Raw genomic sequence first — 21,500 nt, 5'->3', positions numbered from 1 at the left:
ATAGGTTATTATCATTATTATTGTTATTATCATTATCATTAGGATTATTATTATTATTACTTATTCAGGGTCACCCTTGCAATCTTCTCCACAATACATTTGTTGTTTCATGACTACAATCTGTGTAAAGATGCAGCTGTTGTTAGGTGCTGGAATGTTGTCATTTGTGATTGATCAAATCTAACTCTGAACAAATCTAAAGCCAATGACTTTTACATTTATAAACAATGCCATTGCCATAAAATGGCAATGTCTTTTTTTGTGGTTCACATGTACACACAATCTTCATATGATGTTCCCGATATGTAACACATCATGCACATCCATTTTATGAAAATAATATTATATACTTTGGCTTTCAATATGAGATTCTTCAAAGTGGATCCAGTCCTAGTAAGATAGTTCTTTATTAACCAATCTGGGGGGAAATATTTGTGTTTACAAGAAAGTATATCAAGTGGAAGGAAGTGGCGAAACTGGGGGGGGCCTTATCAGTGCTCCAGTATAGCCCTGTCCCAGCACCTCCAAGGATTTCCTTACAATTTTACATTTTAATTTTTTACCTTAAAGCAAATATATACTGTCTGACAATTATTTCAGGTTTTCAATGTATTGAAGACTGTTAATTCTTAAAACAAGCAAGTATAGAGCAGTGGTGTGACCTGAAAGCATCCCCTAAGCACCCCCAATACAAAGATGTTGGCGTCTCCCCCAAGTTAAGTACATTACCTGTATTGTGAGAAGGATGTCTTGCTAGAACAATAATAGGCAATGTTTTAAATCAGATTGAGGAAGTCCATTAAAATGAATGGATTTATTTTCTAATTAACGTGAGAGGGTAAGGTACTTGCGAATCTCCTTGCACTGCATTCCATAAATGATTGGATTAAGGCTGCTGGGAATGATGTAAAAAACAAATGCAGCTATTTTACGATATTCTGAGAACTCAGGGAAACGATGGAGGGCAATGAGAGCCAATCCACTGACAGTAACAATCAGATACAGACAGAGATGTGTGCTGCAGGTCTTCAGGGCTTTACTGTTTAAGGACTTGTTCTTACTAGTCAAACACACAAATGCTATTTTAACATAGGTGAGGACAATACAAATTATGGATGTTGTTAACAGGACCACAGTAAACGTAAGGCCGTAGACATTATTAATGAAAACACTCTCACAGGAGAGCTTAAACAACGAAGCATTGGAACAATAAGGATTTGTGATCAGAGTCCTACATCTATTTAGCCGTACGGTAAGTCCTATTAAAATACCCACCAAAACAAAAGCTACTGCCCAGGAAGAAGCTGTCAGCTTGATCACCATTTTGTTACTCATGATGGTTGTGTAGTGGAGAGGGTTACAGATAGCAATGTACCTGTCAAAAGCCATGATCATGAGAATGGTGTGTGCATTGGTACCAAACATGGATAAGGTAAAAGCTTGCACCACACATTCATAGTAGTGAATAAGGCGTTCAGACGGAGGCACTAAGATACCCGCCAGCACCCGAGGCACCAAGAGAGTGTTTCCAAGAAGATCGTTGATCGGCAGGTTGCAGAAGAGTAAATACATCGGCTGGTGCAGAGTTCTCTCCATGCATATCACAACTACAATTCCCAAATTGGTAATCATGATAAAAATGTAAGCAATGAGCAAGAGGAAGAAGATGGGGTACTTTGAAGTTTCTGTGACTTTAAACCCTTCCAATTGGAGTGTGAGGCTGTTGCGTGAGTAGTTTTCCATCTGATAGAGGGGGAAACAATGACAAGAGTAAAATCAGCAGTAAATAAGTCTCAACAATCCTAACAATTACATCAGTAGTTTCAAATAGCAAGACATAGCTCCTTCAAGTCTCGAAAAAAATGAAAACTTAAAGATGACTATTTTCCTTTGTGGTATTTTGCTAAAAATATGATATTGTTATCTATGTAAACTTCCCACATTTGTTACAAATGCACCTGATGCTTTCAGATCTATATTTGCATATTAAAATGCCATGAATTCCCAAAATTGACAGTCGATGTTGTTTTCTAACTGCAAGAATAGAGAAGAAATTGACTTAAAATCAGCAACTTGGTGATATTCACTTCAACTAAAAGGATTAACACATTCATTACAATTTTAAATTAAAAAAATATAAAAGTATTCGAATCAATATCTGTTTTCATTATGTCAAATGTTCACCAACTTATTGAGGGTATTCTAACAATTTTACTGACGGTAAAAAGTATTTTGTTTAAAATTATATTATTAGTATTTTAATTTAGACACCTTGTTTTCTTCCAGTCTTCACAGGGTCCAACCTACTTTGATTCACTTTAGATCAATACTTTCCTCCTTTGTCTCACTTTTATATCTGTGATTTTATCATCTTGGGAAAGGGCCTGAAGGTGTGTCTTAAACGTATGAGTCAACAACAAGAGAGGTTCATTTGGTGTTTCAAATTTTCATTTGGGGTTTGAAATTGTGCCTCGGCTAAAAAAAAAAAAAAAAAAAAAGTATTACTGTGCTACTGTACAACTTCTAAATTAAAGTTCACTTGATCTTTGAGGGAGGTTGACAGGCCTCTTGTTTTTACTCATTAGGCAGCCGGGCCTATATGCGTTGTAGCCTATTATTTTTGCCCTTTTTCTTTTCTTTGTCTTCTGAAAATACTGGCCTCCCATGAACAAAAATGTAACAAACTTTGTAGAGCAGCCTGGTCTGGTCCAATATGCCATCTATTGTAAATATGGAGTTAATTTCTCAGAAAGAAATACAACAACAGACAATTTGAATTGTGTGTAAGAGGGACAGCACAAAAAGCAAGTTGAACAAAGTGTGTAAATTATTCATTCCCACTGTATAACTGAATCTTATAATGATACCTTGTCTGCTTGTATAAATGTGCCAAGAATGTGACCTATTGACTTCTTGCATTGATTTACATTGTGCCTTTCTTGAGTGGTCCAGCAATGTGATTTCTGGGGCAGAGGTCGACCGGATGAGAGGCACTGTCCCAAAATGTTATTTTAATCCCAAAAGTCACGTGTTCTGTCTCGGGTAACAACCCGCTCTCCAAACAGTATGCACATCATATGATGCTTTGCTGAATAAATGAAACTGCAGGACTCCATTCACAGGCATGAGTCCTGAATTCTATAAAAAGTCACTGTGGACAAAGGAAAGCTACAACTCCTATGCCATGGTCCCAGATGTGTCAGTCAGTTTCTCTGAGATAATAAAGAAGAATCTGTTTGATGTTCCTATGTTTGTGGGTTCTAACAATTCCTTAAAGTTTATTGTTTCAACCTTAAGAATTTCCACAACATATTATCTCAGGATACGTGTAAGCGTAACCAATCGGGTAGTGCAAAAAGCAAGTGAAGCAAGGACAGGTGGATTTAGACAGCTCAAGCACACAATTAGCAGTTAAACACATGTTTGACACATAATTCATTGTGCTCATTTCCTATTTTAGACAACAAGCTCAACTTTTGAGACTTAAATGAAAAGATAACAGTTTATTAATCCTTGGAGGGAAAAGCAGGTGTTACAGCAGCAAAAAGCAGTGAAGTCAAGAAAAAGATACACATTTAAATTAGATACTGTAAGTAATAACACATGCGTGCACATATAGCTACACAAGTTAACGTGAAGTAGCATTTTGCTTACTAGTGAGTCGAATATGGGCAAGTGGCAGTTTGTACAAGTTGTACTGGTAAGTACAAGTTACAGTATTGTGGCATCACTAATATAAGTAGCATGCAGCAGTAGCATAAAGTATTGCAGTAATAACAGCAGTCAAAGAGTGTCATACATTAATAGTGCCAGTCAAAGGGTGGCATCCATTATTGACAACAGTCAAAGAGTGTCATACAATGATGTGTTAAGCGAGTCTGTAGTAGTGGTCTGTAATCTCCCATTTTAAAAAGTGGAATAACCTTTGCTCTGTTCATTCTGTCTGGAAGAAATACCTGTATGAAAAGAACGATTGAAAATATAGCTTAGAGTAGTAGTGTAGAATCTACAGACAGCCATTTTCGCAATAGACGATCTCATCACAATCAATTGATGTCTTATTTTTGAATTTTGCTACAGTGGATCTTATGTGAGTTTCACTCTCCTCTCCAAGAAACAGACTTCACACTTTACTTTCCAGCCACGCTCTACTTTCCCATTAATATGATTTTTTAGTAGAATATGCAAGATTAGACCCAACATTTACAAAAAAGGAATCAAGTTAAATTTACCACTTCATTCACGTTTTTTATAACCTTTATATTTTCATTACTTACACAACTGTGGACACAGGTTTACTCCTTATTACATTGTTTAGAATTTTCCAAGTACCTTTTATATAATTTTTTATTATATTTTAATATGTTATTATAATATTCTATCTTGACTGCTCTCATTATAATTGTCAACTTGTTTTTATAAAACCTTGTATTGCTTTTCAGCAGTCTTTGTTCTCAATTTTATAAAGCCTTTGTTATTATCCAAAGCTTTTTATTACAGCTAGTTTTATGTTCACATGGTATTGTTGGACAGTGTTTATCACACAATGATAAGTAGCCGTTTAGAAATGTCTCATATGCAGCATTTACTTCTTCTATCTCTTTCCAATCTTCTTTGAAGAGGTCATCCCTGAACTTGTTTATTGCTTCATTGCAATAAAAAAAATCCTTATTTCAGTTCTCCTTTGCATTCTCTTGATTTGTTTATTTCCTTATTTCTTTCCTTCAAGCTCCAAAGTTTGATGCAAAATCTCTGCCAAATTTGTTGATTTCTTTCAGCATTTCAGAAAGTCCAAAGACGCCTTCTACAACCTCTTCAGGTTGATTTTCCTGAGGTGGATTTTTTCTTAATAGACTTTTATAATTTTTATATTTTACAAAGTCTTGAAGATAAGAATAGTTTAAGTGTAGAGGTAAGGGATGGTGAGCAAAAGAGAGCATGTGATTTTTGGCAAACAGGGTAAGAAACATATGGTGAAAGTTTTATTTCCTCCTATGGAATTCATTTGTGTCATTATGTGTGATGACTGGTAACCATAGTTGAAGGGCATTGTGTATGATCCGGGGAAATGCTTTGTGCAAGTTTTTCTTTAAGCAGTCGTATTTGTGATGATGCTTTTAAATGTATTTCATTCTTTAATATTTATATTTTTCTACTTTGTAAATGCATTTTGCTTTCTTGCTTCGCTTTTTGTTATCACTACCTGATGGCCTTATTTTAATATAAAGCACTTTGAATAACATGTAGTGTGTGAAAGGTGCTAATACATGTAAACTCTGAACAAATCTAAAGCCAATGACCTTTACATTTATAAACAATGCCATTGCCAGAAAATGTATGTCTTTTTTGTGGTTCACATAAACACAGTCTTTCACATGATGTTCCGGATATGTTACACATCATGCACATCCATTTTATGAAAATATTATAGAGATTTTTCAAAGTGGATCCCCTGTTAATAAGATAGCACTTTACTGTATTAAACAAACTGGGGGGAAATATGTGTGTTAACAAGAAAGTATATCAAGTAAAGGCAGTGGCGACACTGACTAAAATTTTATCAGTGCTCCAGTATAGCCCTGTCCCAGCATCCCCAATGATTTCCTTACAATTTTTATATTTTCATTTATTACTTTGAAACAAAAAATATACTGTCTGACAAATGTTTCAAGTTTTAAATGTATTGAAGACTGTTCATTCTTAAAACAAGCAAGTATAGAGCAGTGGTGTGACCTGAAAGCATCCCCTAAGCGCACCCATTACAAAGATGTTGGCGTCTGCCCTAAGTAAAGGACATAACTTGTATTGTGAGAAGGATGTCTTGCTAGAACAATAATAGGCAATTTCTTAAATCAGATTAAGGAAGTCCATTAAAATGAATGGATTTTCATTTATTTTCTAATTAACGTGAGCGGGTAAGGTACTTGCGAATCTCCTTGCACTGCATTCCATAAATGATTGGATTAAGGCTGCTGGGAATGATGTAAAAAACAAATGCAGCTATTTTACGATATTCTGAGAACTCAGGGAAACGATGGAGGGCAATGAGAGCCAATCCACTGACAGTAACAATCAGATACAGACAGAGATGTGTGCTGCAGGTCTTCAGGGCTTTACTGTTTAAGGACTTGTTCTTACTAGTCAAACACACAAATGCTATTTTAACATAGGTGAGGACAATACAAATTATCGATGTTGTTAACAGGACCACAGTAAACGTAAGGCCGTAGACATTATTAATGAAAACACTCTCACAGGAGAGCTTAAACAACGAAGCATTGTCACAATAAGGATTTGTGATCAGAGTCCTACATCTATTTAGCCGTACGGTAAGTCCTATTAAAATACCCACCAAAACAAAAGCTACTGCCCAGGAATAAGCTGTCAGCTTGATCACCATTTTGTTACTCATGATGGTTGTGTAGTGGAGAGGGTTACAGATAGCAATGTACCTGTCAAAAGCCATGATCATGAGAATGGTGTGTCCATTGGTACCAAACATGGATAAGGTAAAAGCTTGCACCACACATTCATAGTAGTGAATAAGGCGTTCAGACGGAGGCACTAAGATACCCGCCAGCACCCGAGGCACCAAGAGAGTGTTTCCAAGAAGATCGTTGATCGGCAGGTTGCAGAAGAGTAAATACATCGGCTGGTGCAGAGTTCTCTCCATGCATATCACAACTACAATTCCCAAATTGGTAATCATGATAAAAATGTAAGCTATGAGCAAGAGGAAGAAGATGGGGTACTTTGAAGTTTTTGTGACTTTAAACCCTTCCAATTGGAGTGTGAGGCTGTTGCGTGAGTAGTTTTCCATCTGATAGAGGGGGAAACAATGACAAGAGTAAAATCAGCAGTAAATAAGTCTCAACAATCCTAACAATTACATCAGTAGTTTCAAATAGCAAGACATAGCTCCTTCAAGTCTCGAAAAAAATGAAAACTTAAAGATGACTATTTTCCTTTGTGGTATTTTGCTAAAAATATGATATTGTTATCTATGTAAACTTCCCACATTTGTTACAAATGCACCTGATGCTTTCAGATCTATATTTGCATATTAAAATGCCATGAATTCCCAAAATTGACAGTCGATGTTGTTTTCTAACTGCAAGAATAGAGAAGAAATTGACTTAAAATCAGCAACTTGGTGATATTCACTTCAACTAAAAGGATTAACACATTCATTACAATTTTAAATTAAAAAAATATAAAAGTATTCGAATCAATATCTGTTTTCATTATGTCAAATGTTCACCAACTTATTGAGAGTATTCTAACAATTTTACTGACAGTAAAAAGTATTTTGTTTAAAATTATATTAGTAGTATTTTAATTTAGACACCTTGTTTTCTTCCAGTCTTCACAGGGTCCAACCTACTTTGATTCACTTTAGATCAATACTTTCCTCCTTTGTCTCACTTTTATATCTGTGATTTTATCATCTTGGGAAAGGGCCTGAAGGTGTGTCTTAAACGTATGAGTCAACAACAAGAGAGGTTCATTTGGTGTTTCAAATTTTCATTTGGGGTTTGAAATTGTGCCTCGGCTAAAAAAAAATAAATAAAAATAAAAATATTACTGTACTACTGTACAACTTCTAAATTAAAGTTCACTTGATCTTTGAGGGAGGTTGACAGGCCTCTTGTTTTTACTCATTAGGCAGCCGGGCCTATATGCGTTGTAGCCTATTATTTTTGCCCTTTTTCTTTTCTTCGTCTTCTGAAAAATACTGGCCTCCCATGAACAAAAATGTACCAAACTTTGTAGAGCAGCCTGGTCTGGGCCAATATGCCATCTATTGTAAATATGGAGTTAATTTCTCAGAAAGAAAGACAACAACAGACAATTTGAATTGTGTGTAAGAGGGACAGCACAAAAAGCAAGTTGAACAAAGTGTGAAAATTATTCATTACCACTGTATAACTGAATCTTATAATGATACCTTGTCTGCTTGTATAAATGTGCCAAGAATGTTACCTATTGACTTCTTGCATTGATTTACATTGTGCCTTTCTTGAGTGGTCCAGCAATGTGATTTCTGGGGCAGAGGTCGACCGGATGAGAGGCACTGTCCCAAAATGTTATTTTAATCCCAAAAGTCACGTGTTCTGTCTCGGGTAACAACCCGCTCTCCAAACAGTATGCACATCATATGATGCTTTGCTGAATAAATGAAACTGCAGGACTCCATTCACAGGCATGAGTCCTGAATTCTATAAAAAGTCACTGTGGACAAAGGAAAGCTACAACTCCTCTGGCATGGTCCCAGGTGTGTCAGTCAGTTTCTCCGAGCTCAATAAAGAAGAATCTGTTTGATGTTCCAATGTTTGTGGGTTCTAACAATTCCTTAAAGTTTATTGTTTCAACCTTAAGAATTTCCACAACATATTATCTCAGGATACGTGTAAGCGTAACCAATCGGGTAGTGCAAAAAGCAAGTGAAGCAAGGACAGGTGGATTTAGACAGCTCAAGCACACAATTAGCAGTTAAACACATGTTTGACACATAATTCATTGTGCTCATTTCCTATTTTAGACAACAAGCTCAACTTTTGAGACTTAAATGAAAAGATAACAGTTTATTAATCCTTGGAGGGAAAAGCAGGTGTTACAGCAGCAAAAAGCAGTGAAGTCTAGAAAAAGATACACATTTAAATTAGATACTGTAAGTAATAACACATGCGTGCACATATAGCTACACAAGTTAACGTGAAGTAGCATTTTGCTTACTAGTGAGTTGAATATGGGCAAGTGGCAGTTTGTACAAGTTGTACTGGTAAGTACAAGTTACAGTATTGTGGCATCACTAATATAAGTAGCATGCAGCAGTAGCATAAAGTATTGCAGTAATAACAGCAGTCAAAGAGTGTCATACATTAATAGTGCCAGTCAAAGGGTGGCATCCATTATTGACAACAGTCAAAGAGTGTCATACAATGATGTGTTAAGCGAGTCTGTAGTAGTGGTCTGTAATCTCCCATTTTAAAAAGTGGAAAAACCTTTGCTCTGTTCATTCTGTCTGGAAGAAATACCTGTATGAAAAGAACGATTGAAAATATAGCTTCGAGTAGTAGTGTAGAATCTACAGACAGCCATTTTCGCAATTGACGATCTCATCACGATCAATTGATGTCTTATTTCTGAATTTTGCTACAGTGGATCTTATTTGAGTTTCACTCTCCTCTCCAAGAAACAGACTTCACACTTTACTTTCCAGCCACGCTCTACTTTCCCATTAATATGATTTTTTAGTAGAATATGCAAGATTAGACCCAACATTTACAAAATAGGAATTAAGTTAATTTACCACTTCATTCACGTTTTTTATAACCTTTATATTTTCATTACTTACACAACTGTGGACACAGGTTTACTCCTTATTACATTGTTTAGAATTTTCCAAGTACCTTTTATATAATTTTTTATTATATTTTAATATGTTATTATAATATTCTATCTTGACTGCTCTCATTATAATTGTCAACTTGTTTTTATAAAACCTTGTATTGCTTTTCAGCTGTCTTTGTTCTCAATTGTTTTACAGTCTTGGTCAGGTTAGATTTTCTTTTTGCGTGCATTTTGTAAGCCCTTTGTTATTATCCAAAGCTTTTTATTACAGCTAGTTTTATGTTCACATGGTATTGTTGGACAGTGTTTATCACACAATGATAAGTAGCCGTTTAGAAATGTCTCATATGCAGCATTTACTTCTTCTATCTCTTTCCAATCTTCTTTGAAGAGGTCATCCCTGAACTTGTTTATTGCTTCATTGCAATAAAAAAAATCCTTATTTCAGTTCTCCTTTGCATTCTCTTGATTTGTTTATTTCCTTATTTCTTTCCTTCAAGCTCCAAAGTTTGATGCAAAATCTCTGCCAAATTTGTTGATTTCTTTCAGCATTTCAGAAAGTCCAAAGACGCCTTCTACAACCTCTTCAGGTTGATTTTCCTGAGGTGGATTTTTTCTTAATAGACTTTTATAATTTTTATATTTTACAAAGTCTTGAAGATAAGAATAGTTTAAGTGTAGAGGTAAGGGATGGTGAGCAAAAGAGAGCATGTGATTTTTGGCAAACAGGGTAAGAAACATATGGTGAAAGTTTTATTTCCTCCTATGGAAGTCATTTGTGTCATTATGTGTGATGACTGGTAACCATAGTTGAAGGGCATTGTGTATGATCCGGGGAAATGCTTTGTGCAAGTTTTTCTTTAAGCAGTCGTATTTGTGATGATGCTTTTAAATGTATTTCATTCTTTAATATTTATATTTTTCTACTTTGTAAATGCATTTTGCTTTCTTGCTTCGCTTTTTGTTATCACTACCTGATGGCCTTATTTTAATATAAAGCACTTTGAATAACATGTAGTGTGTGAAAGGTGCTAATACATGTAAACTCTGAACAAATCTAAAGCCAATGACCTTTACATTTATAAACAATGCCATTGCCAGAAAATGTATGTCTTTTTTGTGGTTCACATAAACACAGTCTTTCACATGATGTTCCGGATATGTTACACATCATGCACATCCATTTTATGAAAATATTATAGAGATTTTTCAAAGTGGATCCCCTGTTAATAAGATAGCACTTTACTGTATTAAACAAACTGGGGGGAAATATGTGTGTTAACAAGAAAGTATATCAAGTAAAGGCAGTGGCGACACTGACTAAAATTTTATCAGTGCTCCAGTATAGCCCTGTCCCAGCATCCCCAATGATTTCCTTACAATTTTTATATTTTCATTTATTACTTTGAAACAAAAAATATACTGTCTGACAAATGTTTCAAGTTTTAAATGTATTGAAGACTGTTAATTCTTAAAACAAGCAAGTATAGAGCAGTGGTGTGACCTGAAAGCATCCCCTAAGCGCACCCATTACAAAGATGTTGGCGTCTGCCCTAAGTAAAGGACATAACTTGTATTGTGAGAAGGATGTCTTGCTAGAACAATAATAGGCAATTTCTTAAATCAGATTAAGGAAGTCCATTAAAATGAATGGATTTTCATTTATTTTCTAATTAAGGTGAGCGGGTAAGGTACTTGCGAATCTCCTTGCACTGCATTCCATAAATGATTGGATTAAGGCTGCTGGGAATGATGTAAAAAACAAATGCAGCTATTTTACGATATTCTGAGAACTCAGGGAAACGATACATGGCAATGAGAGCCAATCCACTGACAGTAACAATCAGATACAGACAGAGATGTGTGCTGCAGGTCTTCAGGGCTTTACTGTTTAAGGACTTGTTCTTACTAGTCAAACACACAAATGCTATTTTAACATAGGTGAGGACAATACAAATTATCGATGTTGTTAACAGGACCACAGTAAACGTAAGGCCGTAGACATTATTAATGAAAACACTCTCACAGGAGAGCTTAAACAACGAAGCATTGGAACAATAAGGATTTGTGATCAGAGTCCTACATCTATTTAGCCGTACGGTAAGTCCTATTAAAATACCCACCAAAACAAAAGCTACTGCCCAGGAATAAGCTGTCAGCTTGATCACCATTTTGTTACTCATAATGGTTGTGTAGTGGAGAGGGTTACAGATAGCAATGTACCTGTCAAAAGCCATGATCATGAGAATGGTGTGTCCATTGGTACCAAACATGGATAAGGTAAAAGCTTGCACCACACATTCATAGTAGTGAATAAGGCGTTCAGAAGGAGGCACTAAGATACCCGCCAGCACCCGAGGCACCAAGAGAGTGTTTCCAAGAAGATCGTTGATCGGCAGGTTGCAGAAGAGTAAATACATCGGCTGGTGCAGAGTTCTCTCCATGCATATCACAACTACAATTCCCAAATTGGTAATCATGATAAAAATGTAGGCAATGAGCAAGAGGAAGAAGATGGGGTACTTTGAAGTTTCTGTGACTTTAAACCCTTCCAATTGGAGTGTGAGGCTGTTGCGTGAGTAGTTTTCCATCTGATAGAGGGGGAAACAATGACAAGAGTAAAATCAGCAGTAAATAAGTCTCAACAATCCTAACAATTACATCACTAGTTTCAAATAGCAAGACATAGCTCCTTCAAGTCTCGAAAAAAATGAAAACTTAAAGATGACTATTTTCCTTTGTGGTATTTTGCTATAAATATGATATTGTTATCTATGTAAACTTCCCACATTTGTTACAAATGCACCTGATGCTTTCAGATCTATATTTGCATATTAAAATGCCATGAAATCCCAAAATTGACAGTCGATGTTGTTTTCTAACTGCAAGAATAGAGAAGAAATTGACTTAAAATCAGCAACTTGGTGATATTCACTTCAACTAAAAGGATTAACACATTCATTACAATTTTAAATTAAAAAAATATAAAAGTATTCGAATCAATATCTGTTTTCATTATGTCAAATGTTCACCAACTTATTGAGGGTATTCTAACAATTTTACTGACAGTAAAAAGTATTTTGTTTAAAATTATATTATTAGTATTTTAATTTAGACACCTTGTTTTCTTCCAGTCTTCACAGGGTCCAACCTACTTTGATTCACTTTAGATCAATACTTTCCTCCTTTGTCTCACTTTTATATCTGTGATTTTATCATCTTGGGAAAGGGCCTGAAGGTGTGTCTCAAACGTATGAGTCAACAACAAGAGAGGTTCATTTGGTGTTTCAAATTTTCATTTGGGGTTTGAAATTGTGCCTCGGCTAAAAAAAAATAAATAAAAATAAAAATATTACTGTATTACTGTACAACTTCTAAATTAAAGTTCACTTGATCTTTGAGGGAGGTTGACAGGCCTCTTGTTTTTACTCATTAGGCAGCCGGGCCTATATGCGTTGTAGCCTATTATTTTTGCCCTTTTTCTTTTCTTCGTCTTCTGAAAAATACTGGCCTCCCATGAACAAAAATGTAACAAACTTTGTAGAGCAGCCTGGTCTGGTCCAATATGCCATCTATTGTAAATATGGAGTTAATTTCTCAGAAAGAAATACAACAACAGACAATTTGAATTGTGTGTAAGAGGGACAGCACAAAAAGCAAGTTGAACAAAGTGTGAAAATTATTCATTACCACTGTATAACTGAATCTTATAAAGATACCTTGTCTGCTTGTATAAATGTGCCAAGAATGTGACCTATTGACTTCTTGCATTGATTTACATTGTGCCTTTCTTGAGTGGTCCAGCAATGTGATTTCTGGGGCAGAGGTCGACCGGATGAGAGGCACTGTCCCAAAATGTTATTTTAATCCCAAAAGTCACGTGTTCTGTCTCGGGTAACAACCCGCTCTCCAAACAGTATGCACATCATATGATGCTTTGCTGAATAAATGAAACTGCAGGACTCCATTCACAGGCATGAGTCCTGAATTCTATAAAATGTCACTGTGGACAAAGGAAAGCTACAACTCCTCTGGCATGGTCCCAGGTGTGTCAGTCAGTTTCTCCGAGCTCAATAAAGAAGAATCTGTTTGATGTTCCAATGTTTGTGGGTTCTAACAATTCCTTAAAGTTTATTGTTTCAACCTTAAGAATTTCCACAACATATTATCTCAGGATACGTGTAAGCGTAACCAATCGGGTAGTGCAAAAAGCAAGTGAAGCAAGGACAGGTGGATTTAGACAGCTCAAGCACACAAATAGCAGTTAAACACATGTTTGACACATAATTCATTGTGCTCATTTCCTATTTTAGACAACAAGCTCAACTTTTGAGACTTAAATGAAAAGATAACAGTTTATTAATCCTTGGAGGGAAAAGCAGGTGTTACAGCAGCAACAAGCAGTGAAGTCAAGAAAAAGATACACATTTAAATTAGATACTGTAAGTAATAACACATGCGTGCACATATAGCTACACAAGTTAACGTGAAGTGGCATTTTGCTTACTAGTGAGTCGAATATGGGCAAGTGGCAGTTTGTACAAGTTGTACTGGTAAGTACAAGTTACAGTATTGTGGCATCACTAATATAAGTAGCATGCAGCAGTAGCATAAAGTATTGCAGTAATAACAGCAGTCAAAGAGTGTCATACATTAATAGTGCCAGTCAAAGGGTGGCATCCATTATTGACAACAGTCAAAGAGTGTCATACAATGATGTGTTAAGCGAGTCTGTAGTAGTGGTCTGTAATCTCCCATTTTAAAAAGTGGAAAAACCTTTGCTCTGTTCATTCTGTCTGGAAGAAATAGCTGTATGAAAAGAACGATTGAAAATATAGCTTAGAGTAGTAGTGTAGAATCTACAGACAGCCATTTTCGCAATAGACGATCTCATCACGATCAATTGATGTCTTATTTCTGAATTTTGCTACAGTGGATCTTATTTGAGTTTCACTCTCCTCTCCAAGAAACAGACTTCACACTTTACTTTCCAGCCACGCTCTACTTTCCCATTAATATGATTTTTTAGTAGAATATGCAAGATTAGACCCAACATTTACAAAAAAGGAATCAAGTTAATTTACCACTTCATTCACGTTTTTTATAACCTTTATATTTTCATTACTTACACAACTGTGGACACAGGTTTACTCCTTATTACATTGTTTAGAATTTTCCAAGTACCTTTTATATAATTTTTTATTATATTTTAATATGTTATTATAATATTCTATCTTGACTGCTCTCATTATAATTGTCAACTTGTTTTTATAAAACCTTGTATTGCTTTTCAGCAGTCTTTGTTCTCAATTTTATAAAGCCTTTGTTATTATCCAAAGCTTTTTATTACAGCTAGTTTTATGTTCACATGGTATTGTTGGACAGTGTTTATCACACAATGATAAGTAGCCGTTTAGAAATGTCTCATATGCAGCATTTACTTCTTCTATCTCTTTCCAATCTTCTTTGAAGAGGTCATCCCTGAACTTGTTTATTGCTTCATTGCAATAAAAAAAATCCTTATTTCAGTTCTCCTTTGCATTCTCTTGATTTGTTTATTTCCTTATTTCTTTCCTTCAAGCTCCAAAGTTTGATGCAAAATCTCTGCCAAATTTGTTGATTTCTTTCAGCATTTCAGAAAGTCCAAAGACGCCTTCTACAACCTCTTCAGGTTGATTTTCCTGAGGTGGATTTTTTCTTAATAGACTTTTATAATTTTTATATTTTACAAAGTCTTGAAGATAAGAATAGTTTAAGTGTAGAGGTAAGGGATGGTGAGCAAAAGAGAGCATGTGATTTTTGGCAAACAACGTAAGAAACATATGGTGAAAGTTTATTTCCTCCTATGGAAGTCATTTGTGTCATTATGTGTGATGACTGGTAACCATAGTTGAAGGTCATTGTGTATGATCCGGGGAAATGCTTTGTGCAAGTTTTTCTTTAAGCAGTCGTATTTGTGATGATGCTTTTAAATGTATTTCATTCTTTAATATTTATATTTTCCTACTTTGTAAATGCATTTTGCTTTCTTGCTTCGCTTTTTGTTATCACTACCTGATGGCCTTATTTTAATATAAAGCACTTTGAATAACATGTAGTGTGTGAAATGTGCTAATACATGTAAACTCTGAACAAATCTAAAGCCAATGACTTTTACATTGATAAACAATGCCATTGCCATAAAATGTATGTCTTTTTTGTGGTTCACATAAACACACAGTCTTTCACATGATGTTCCGGATATGTTACACATCATGCACATCCATTTTATGAAAATATTATAGAGATTTTTCAAAGTGGATCCCCTGTTAATAAGATAGCACTTTACTGTATTAACCAAACTGGGGGGAAATATGTGTGTTAACAAGCAAGTATATCAAGTAAAGGCAGTGGCGACACTGACTAAAATTTTATCAGTGCTCCAGTATAGCCCAGTCCCAGCATCCCCAATGATTTCCTTACAATTTTTATATTTTCATTTATTACTTTGAAACAAAAAATATACTGTCTGACAATTGTTTCAAGTTTTAAATGTATTGAAGACTGTTAATTCTTAAAACAAGCAAGTATAGAGCTGTGGTGTGACCTGAAAGCATCCCCTAAGCACACCCATTACAAAGATCTTGGCGTCTCCCCTAAGTTAAGGACATAACTTGTATTGTGAGAAGGATGTCTTGCTAGAACAATAATAGGCCATTTCTTAAATCAGATTAAGGAAGTCCATTAAAATGAATGGATTTTCATTTATTTTCTAATTAAGGTGAGCGGGTAAGGTACTTGCGAATCTCCTTGCACTGCATTCCATAAATGATTGGATTAAGGCTGCTGGGAATAATGTAAAAAACAAATGCAGCTATTTTACGATATTCTGAGACTTCAGGGAAACGATGGAGGGCAATGAGAGCCAATCCACTGACAGTAACAATCAGATACAGACAGAGATGTGTGCTGCAGGTCTTCAGGGCTTTACTGTTTAAGGACTTGTTCTTACTAGTCAAACACACGATAGTGATTTTAACATAGGTGAGGACAATACAACTTATCGATGATGTTAACAGGACCACAGTAAACGTGAGACCGTAGACATTATTAATGAAAACACTCTCACAGGAGAGCTTAAACAATGAAGCATTTTCACAATAAGGATTTGAGACCAGAGTCCTACATCTATTTAGCCGTACGGTAAGTCCTATTAAAATACCCACCAAAACAAAAGCTACTGCCCAGGAAGAAGCTGTCAGCTTGATCACCATTTTGTTACTCAAGATGGTTGTGTAGTGGAGAGGGTTACAGATAGCAATGTACCTGTCAAAAGCCATGATCATGAGAATGGTGTGTGCATTGGTACCAAACATGGATAAGGTAAAAGCTTGCACCACACATTCATAGAAGTGAATAAGGCGTTCAGCCGGAGGCACTAAGATACCCGCCAGCACCCGAGGCACCAAGAGAGTGTTTCCCAGAAGATCGTTGATCGGCAGGTTGCAGAAGAGTAAATACATCGGCTGGTGCAGAGTTCTCTCCATGCATATCACAACTACAATTCCCAAATTGGTAATCATGATAAAAATGTAGGCAATGAGCAAGATGAGGAAGACGGGGTACTTTGACGTTTCTGCGACTTTTATCCCTTCCAACTGGATTACGAGGCTGTTGCGTGAGTAGTTTTCCATCTGATAGAGGGAGAAACAATGACAAAAGAAAAATCCGCAGTAAATAAGTTTCAACAATCCTAACAGTTACGTCAGTAGTTTCAAATAGGAAGACATAGCTTCTTCAAGTCTCAAAATTAATGAAAACTTAAAGATGACTATTTTCCTTTGTGGTTTTTTGCTATAAATATGATATTGTTATCTATGTAAACTTCCCACATTTGTTCCAATTGCACCTGATGCTGTCAGATCTATATTTGCATTTAAAATTTCCATGAATTCCCAAAATTGACAGTCGACGTTGTTTTCTAACTGCAAGAATAGAGAAGAAATTGACTTGTGTTAATATCAGCAGCTTGGTGATATTCACTTCAACTAAAAGGATTAACACATTCATTCAAATTATAAATTAATAAAAAATAAAAATATTCAAAACAATGTCTGTTTTCATTATGGCAGATGTTAACAAACTGTTTAGGATATATTCTAACAATTTAAGTGACAGTAAAAAATATTTTGGTCAAATTATATTGTTAGTATTTTGATTTAGACACCTTTCTTTCTTCCAATCTTCACAGGGTCCAACCTACTTTGATTCACTTTAGATCAATACTTTCTTCCTTTGTCTGTCATTTATATCTGTGATTTTATCATCTTGGGAAAGGGCCTGAAGGTGTGTCTCAAATGAATGAGTCAACAACAAGAGAAGTTAATTTGGTGTTTCAAATTTTCATTTGGGGTTTGAAATTGTGCCGGGGGCGGCTGTGGGGATACTCATGAGCCCCCAGCTGAGTGCCGCTGTGTTGGAGTTCTCCCCAGTGAACGAGAGGGTCGCCTCTATGCTACTACAAGTTGCAAGGGGGAAAGCTCTGACTGTTGTTTGTGATTACGCACCGAACACCATTTCAGAGTATTCGGCCTTCTTGGAGTCCATGGGTGGCATCCTGGAAGGGGCTCCACCTTGGGACTCTATAGTTCTACTGGGAGACTTCAACGCTCACATGGGCAATGATGGAGAAACCTGGAAGGGGGTGATTGGGAGGAACGGCCTGCCTGATCTGAATCCGAGTGGTGCTTGGTCATTGGACTTCAATGCTAGTCATGGATTTGCCATAACGAACACCATGTTCGAGCATAGGGTGGCTCATAAGTGTACGTGGTACCAGACCACCTTAGGTCAAAGATCAATGAACAATGATAAATATAAATATAAATCATGAAAATATATATTAAATATAAATATAAATGCTATATATTAAACTTAAATATAAATCTTTAATCAAAACCAAAAAAAAAAATGTTGGGTTTGATAGAGAGGGGAAGTGACAAATGTGTTTTTCACGTAGGATTTGGTGTGCTGCGCTCTAAACATCATTGTGTATTGCTTGTCACTATGCCATTAAAGACACAGGACAGGACACAGGAAGCTTCTTCCCTCACGCCAACAGTTTAATGAACAATTAATCCAGCCATGAGACCTGTCACTGCATGTCCTCAGGGGAATGCCTGTCAAACATACACCGTTCAGCCACAACAGTTAAACCACCTGCCAAATATTGTGTAGCTCTCCCTCGTGCTGCCAAAACATCTCTGATCCAACGAGGCATGGATTCCACAAGACCTCTGAAGATGTCCTGTGGTGTCTGGCACCAAGACATAAGTAGCAGATCCTTTAAGTCCTGGAAGTTGCAAGATGGGGCTCCCATGGATCAGGTTTGCTGTTCCAGCACATCCCACAGATGCTTGATTGGATTGAGATCTGATTTGGAGGCCAAGTCAACACCTTGAACTCTTTGTCATGTTCCTCAGACCATTCCTGGACAATTTTTGCAGTGTAGCGTGGCGCATTATCCTGCTGAAAGAAGCCACTGCCATCAGAGCATACTGTTGCCATAAAGGGGTGTACTTGGTCTGCAACAATGTTTAGGTAGGTGGTACGTGTCAAAATAAAATTCACAAGAATGCCAGGACCCAAGGTTTCCCAGCAAAAAATTTCCCAGAGCATCACACTGACCAGCTTGCCTTCTTCCCGTAGTGCATGCTGGTGCAATCTCCTCCCCAGGTAAACAACGCACACTCATCTGGTCATCCACGTAATGTAACAGGGAAAGGAGTTGATGAGACCAGGCCACTTTCTTCCATTGCTCCATGGTCCAGTTCTGATGCTCACATGCCCATTGTAGGCGCTTTCAGTGGTGGACAGGGGTCATCAGGCGTGAGGTTACGCAGGCCCATATGCAGCAAGCTGCGATGCACTGTGTGTTCTGACACCTTTCTGTTATAGTCAGAATTTACTTTTTCACCAAGTTGTCCTACAGGAGCTCTTCTGTGGGATCGGCCAGATGGGCTGGACTTTGCTCCTCACACGCATCAATGAGCCTTGGGCGCCCATGACCCTGTAGTTGGTTCACCAGCCGTCCTTCCTTGGACCACATTTGGTAGGTACTAACCACTGCATACTGGGAACACCCCACAAGACCTGCAGTTTTGGAGATGCTCTGACCCAGTCGTCTAGCCATTAAAATTTGGCCCCTGTCAAAGTTGCTCAGATCCTTCCACTTGCCCATTTTTCCTGCTTTCAATATCAAGTTTTTGCCTGCAAGAATTAAAGTAGTCCTTTTTGGCCCACGAGCCACCTTTTTATTAAAACAAGTGAATACTTACACGTCAACCAGTGCTGTTTTGCCTCCGCCTGCCTCTTCCTCATTCCCTGGCCCTGGGCCAGAACACACCTCCACAATTATTAATACATTTCATATATTTAGTATATGTAGCATATTAAGGATATTTAAATGTACTTATATTTAGCATTTGCACTGTATGAACTTTAATGATGTGCATAATAGCACCACGGTTTACTGTAGGCTACTGTAGGCTTTACATACTTCTGAAAAAAACTACTCTTTGTTGTTAATTGTTGAATATAAGTATAGTGTTGTTTTTGATTGTAAAATGTTAGTTCAGTGTGAGTTACTGCGAAACCGGAGTCACATTCCTGTGTTCCATGTGTAAATGCATGTTTGGTAAATAAAATTGATTCTGATTCTGAAACAATGATAATGTCGTTGTGAAAACTTTTCATGTGAGGATTTGATTGGATGGTTTTGCTGTAGCAATATTATAATATAATATAAATGCATATAATTTTTCATACAGACCAACCAAACTTAAAATAATAATACCTTAAACACTATTCCGGTTACAGAAGTAATGACAACCCCCAGCTGTTGCGAGCTGTACTGCACATCCGATGTGAAAGCCTGGTGGTTGCTTTCCAAACCTGTCAGGGTCGGCCTGTCAACCTGTCAAATCAGCATTTGTGTGTACAATTTAAAACGGTTTATCTAGTGTCAGTAGCTCATAGCTTATGGTTTTATCAATCTGAAATGGGTCACCATGTTCACCAGTGTTTGCCTTGCTATAAATTTGTAGCATTTTTTCTTGAAACAGTCAATGGGGGAATTGTCACTGTTACTTGCTCAGCTTTGGAGCACTTCCAACAGGGGTGTACAGTAAGTCGTCATTTTCCCTCCTTATTAGCATGTGAATGACAATTTCCATATCTGAGGTGTTTAGCTGGAATTTGGGATTCAGGATTTAGATTTAGATTAAAGATTAAGAGGTAGGATTTAGATTTAAGATTTAGATTAAAGATTTATATTTAGATATAAAATTTATATTGAACATTTAATTCTTCAATCTATATATGTGGAAAAAGTGACGTGAAAATTATAGTTTTTGTGGGGTGTTATTTTGTTGAATCCACAGAAAATTTAGCAATGTTTGGGCTAAATCTGGAAAAAGTGCAACATATTTTTGTACAATGCAACTTGACAACCAGCCCCCCATAAATTAGATTAAATATCATTGCACAAGTACTGCGGCAATGAAATGCATTTCACCCATCCTAGTACGGACGTATCTAGGAGCAGTGTACTGCCATATAGCGGCTCCCGGGGAGCAGTTAGGGGGTTAAGTGTCTTACTCAAGCACACATCAGAATGCTACCAGGAGGATTGAAGTGGCAATCTTCTGATTACGAGATGACCCGCTCTAACTATCAAGCCACTGGCCCCCTAAAGTTTTATTCACATTTACTCACCCAGCCTCCACTCAGCTGGACGTGAGTCAGTGGGAACAGAGATCAAAACCACCCTGATTTCTATGGAGAGGCTGGCAAGAGATTGTTTCACGTGCGTCTGCTTCCTATTTATATCTCCGGAGATCCTTGGAAATGTGTTGCATGTCCTGGAACATTCTGGCTCACCTGGTCTCTCTTTCTCATCCCCAACTTAAGGAAATCAACCACCCCACATGTCAACTGGAGACAACCTGAGTCCTACTGTATCTCTGCTCTGCCCTATTACATTTCACTGCATATATGTATGGAAGTATGTATATGTATGTGACAAATAAAAATCTTGAATCTTGAATCTACAGGAGGACAGTAGCATCCCCCTGTGAAGAGAATGCACTGCCATACCCACTCCCATA

The 21,500-nt window shown here is 36.8% G+C and overlaps 4 protein-coding genes across 4 annotated transcripts; all 4 read right to left on the bottom strand.

The window, feature by feature from the left end:
- Positions 1-825: 825 nt before the first annotated feature.
- On the bottom strand, positions 826-1,743 carry LOC307239885 (olfactory receptor 52D1-like; the record flags this gene model as incomplete). Its single annotated transcript, XM_080013463.1, has 1 exon — positions 826-1,743. One exon carries the CDS (start codon positions 1,741-1,743, stop codon positions 826-828), a length of 918 nt encoding a protein of 305 aa, XP_079869589.1.
- Positions 1,744-5,902: 4,159 nt separating this feature from the next.
- LOC307239884 (olfactory receptor 7C1-like) lies at positions 5,903-6,820 on the bottom strand (the record flags this gene model as incomplete). Its single annotated transcript, XM_080013462.1, has 1 exon — positions 5,903-6,820. One exon carries the CDS (start codon positions 6,818-6,820, stop codon positions 5,903-5,905), a length of 918 nt encoding a protein of 305 aa, XP_079869588.1.
- Positions 6,821-11,027: 4,207 nt separating this feature from the next.
- On the bottom strand, positions 11,028-11,945 carry LOC307239883 (olfactory receptor 52D1-like; the record flags this gene model as incomplete). Its single annotated transcript, XM_080013461.1, has 1 exon — positions 11,028-11,945. One exon carries the CDS (start codon positions 11,943-11,945, stop codon positions 11,028-11,030), a length of 918 nt encoding a protein of 305 aa, XP_079869587.1.
- A 4,164-nt stretch (positions 11,946-16,109) lies between these two features.
- On the bottom strand, positions 16,110-17,027 carry LOC307239882 (olfactory receptor 52K1-like; the record flags this gene model as incomplete). Its single annotated transcript, XM_080013460.1, has 1 exon — positions 16,110-17,027. The coding sequence occupies one exon, from the start codon at positions 17,025-17,027 to the stop codon at positions 16,110-16,112; it is 918 nt and encodes a 305-aa protein (XP_079869586.1).
- Between the last annotated feature and the right edge of the window lie 4,473 nt (positions 17,028-21,500).

Source organism: Zeus faber (assembly GCF_960531495.2).
Source record: "Zeus faber genome assembly, chromosome: 14".
In the NCBI taxonomy this organism is placed as follows: domain Eukaryota; kingdom Metazoa; phylum Chordata; class Actinopteri; order Zeiformes; family Zeidae; genus Zeus; species Zeus faber.
Note: the sequence above shows the minus strand (reverse complement) of the source record. Positions and strands in the feature narration are given on the sequence as shown.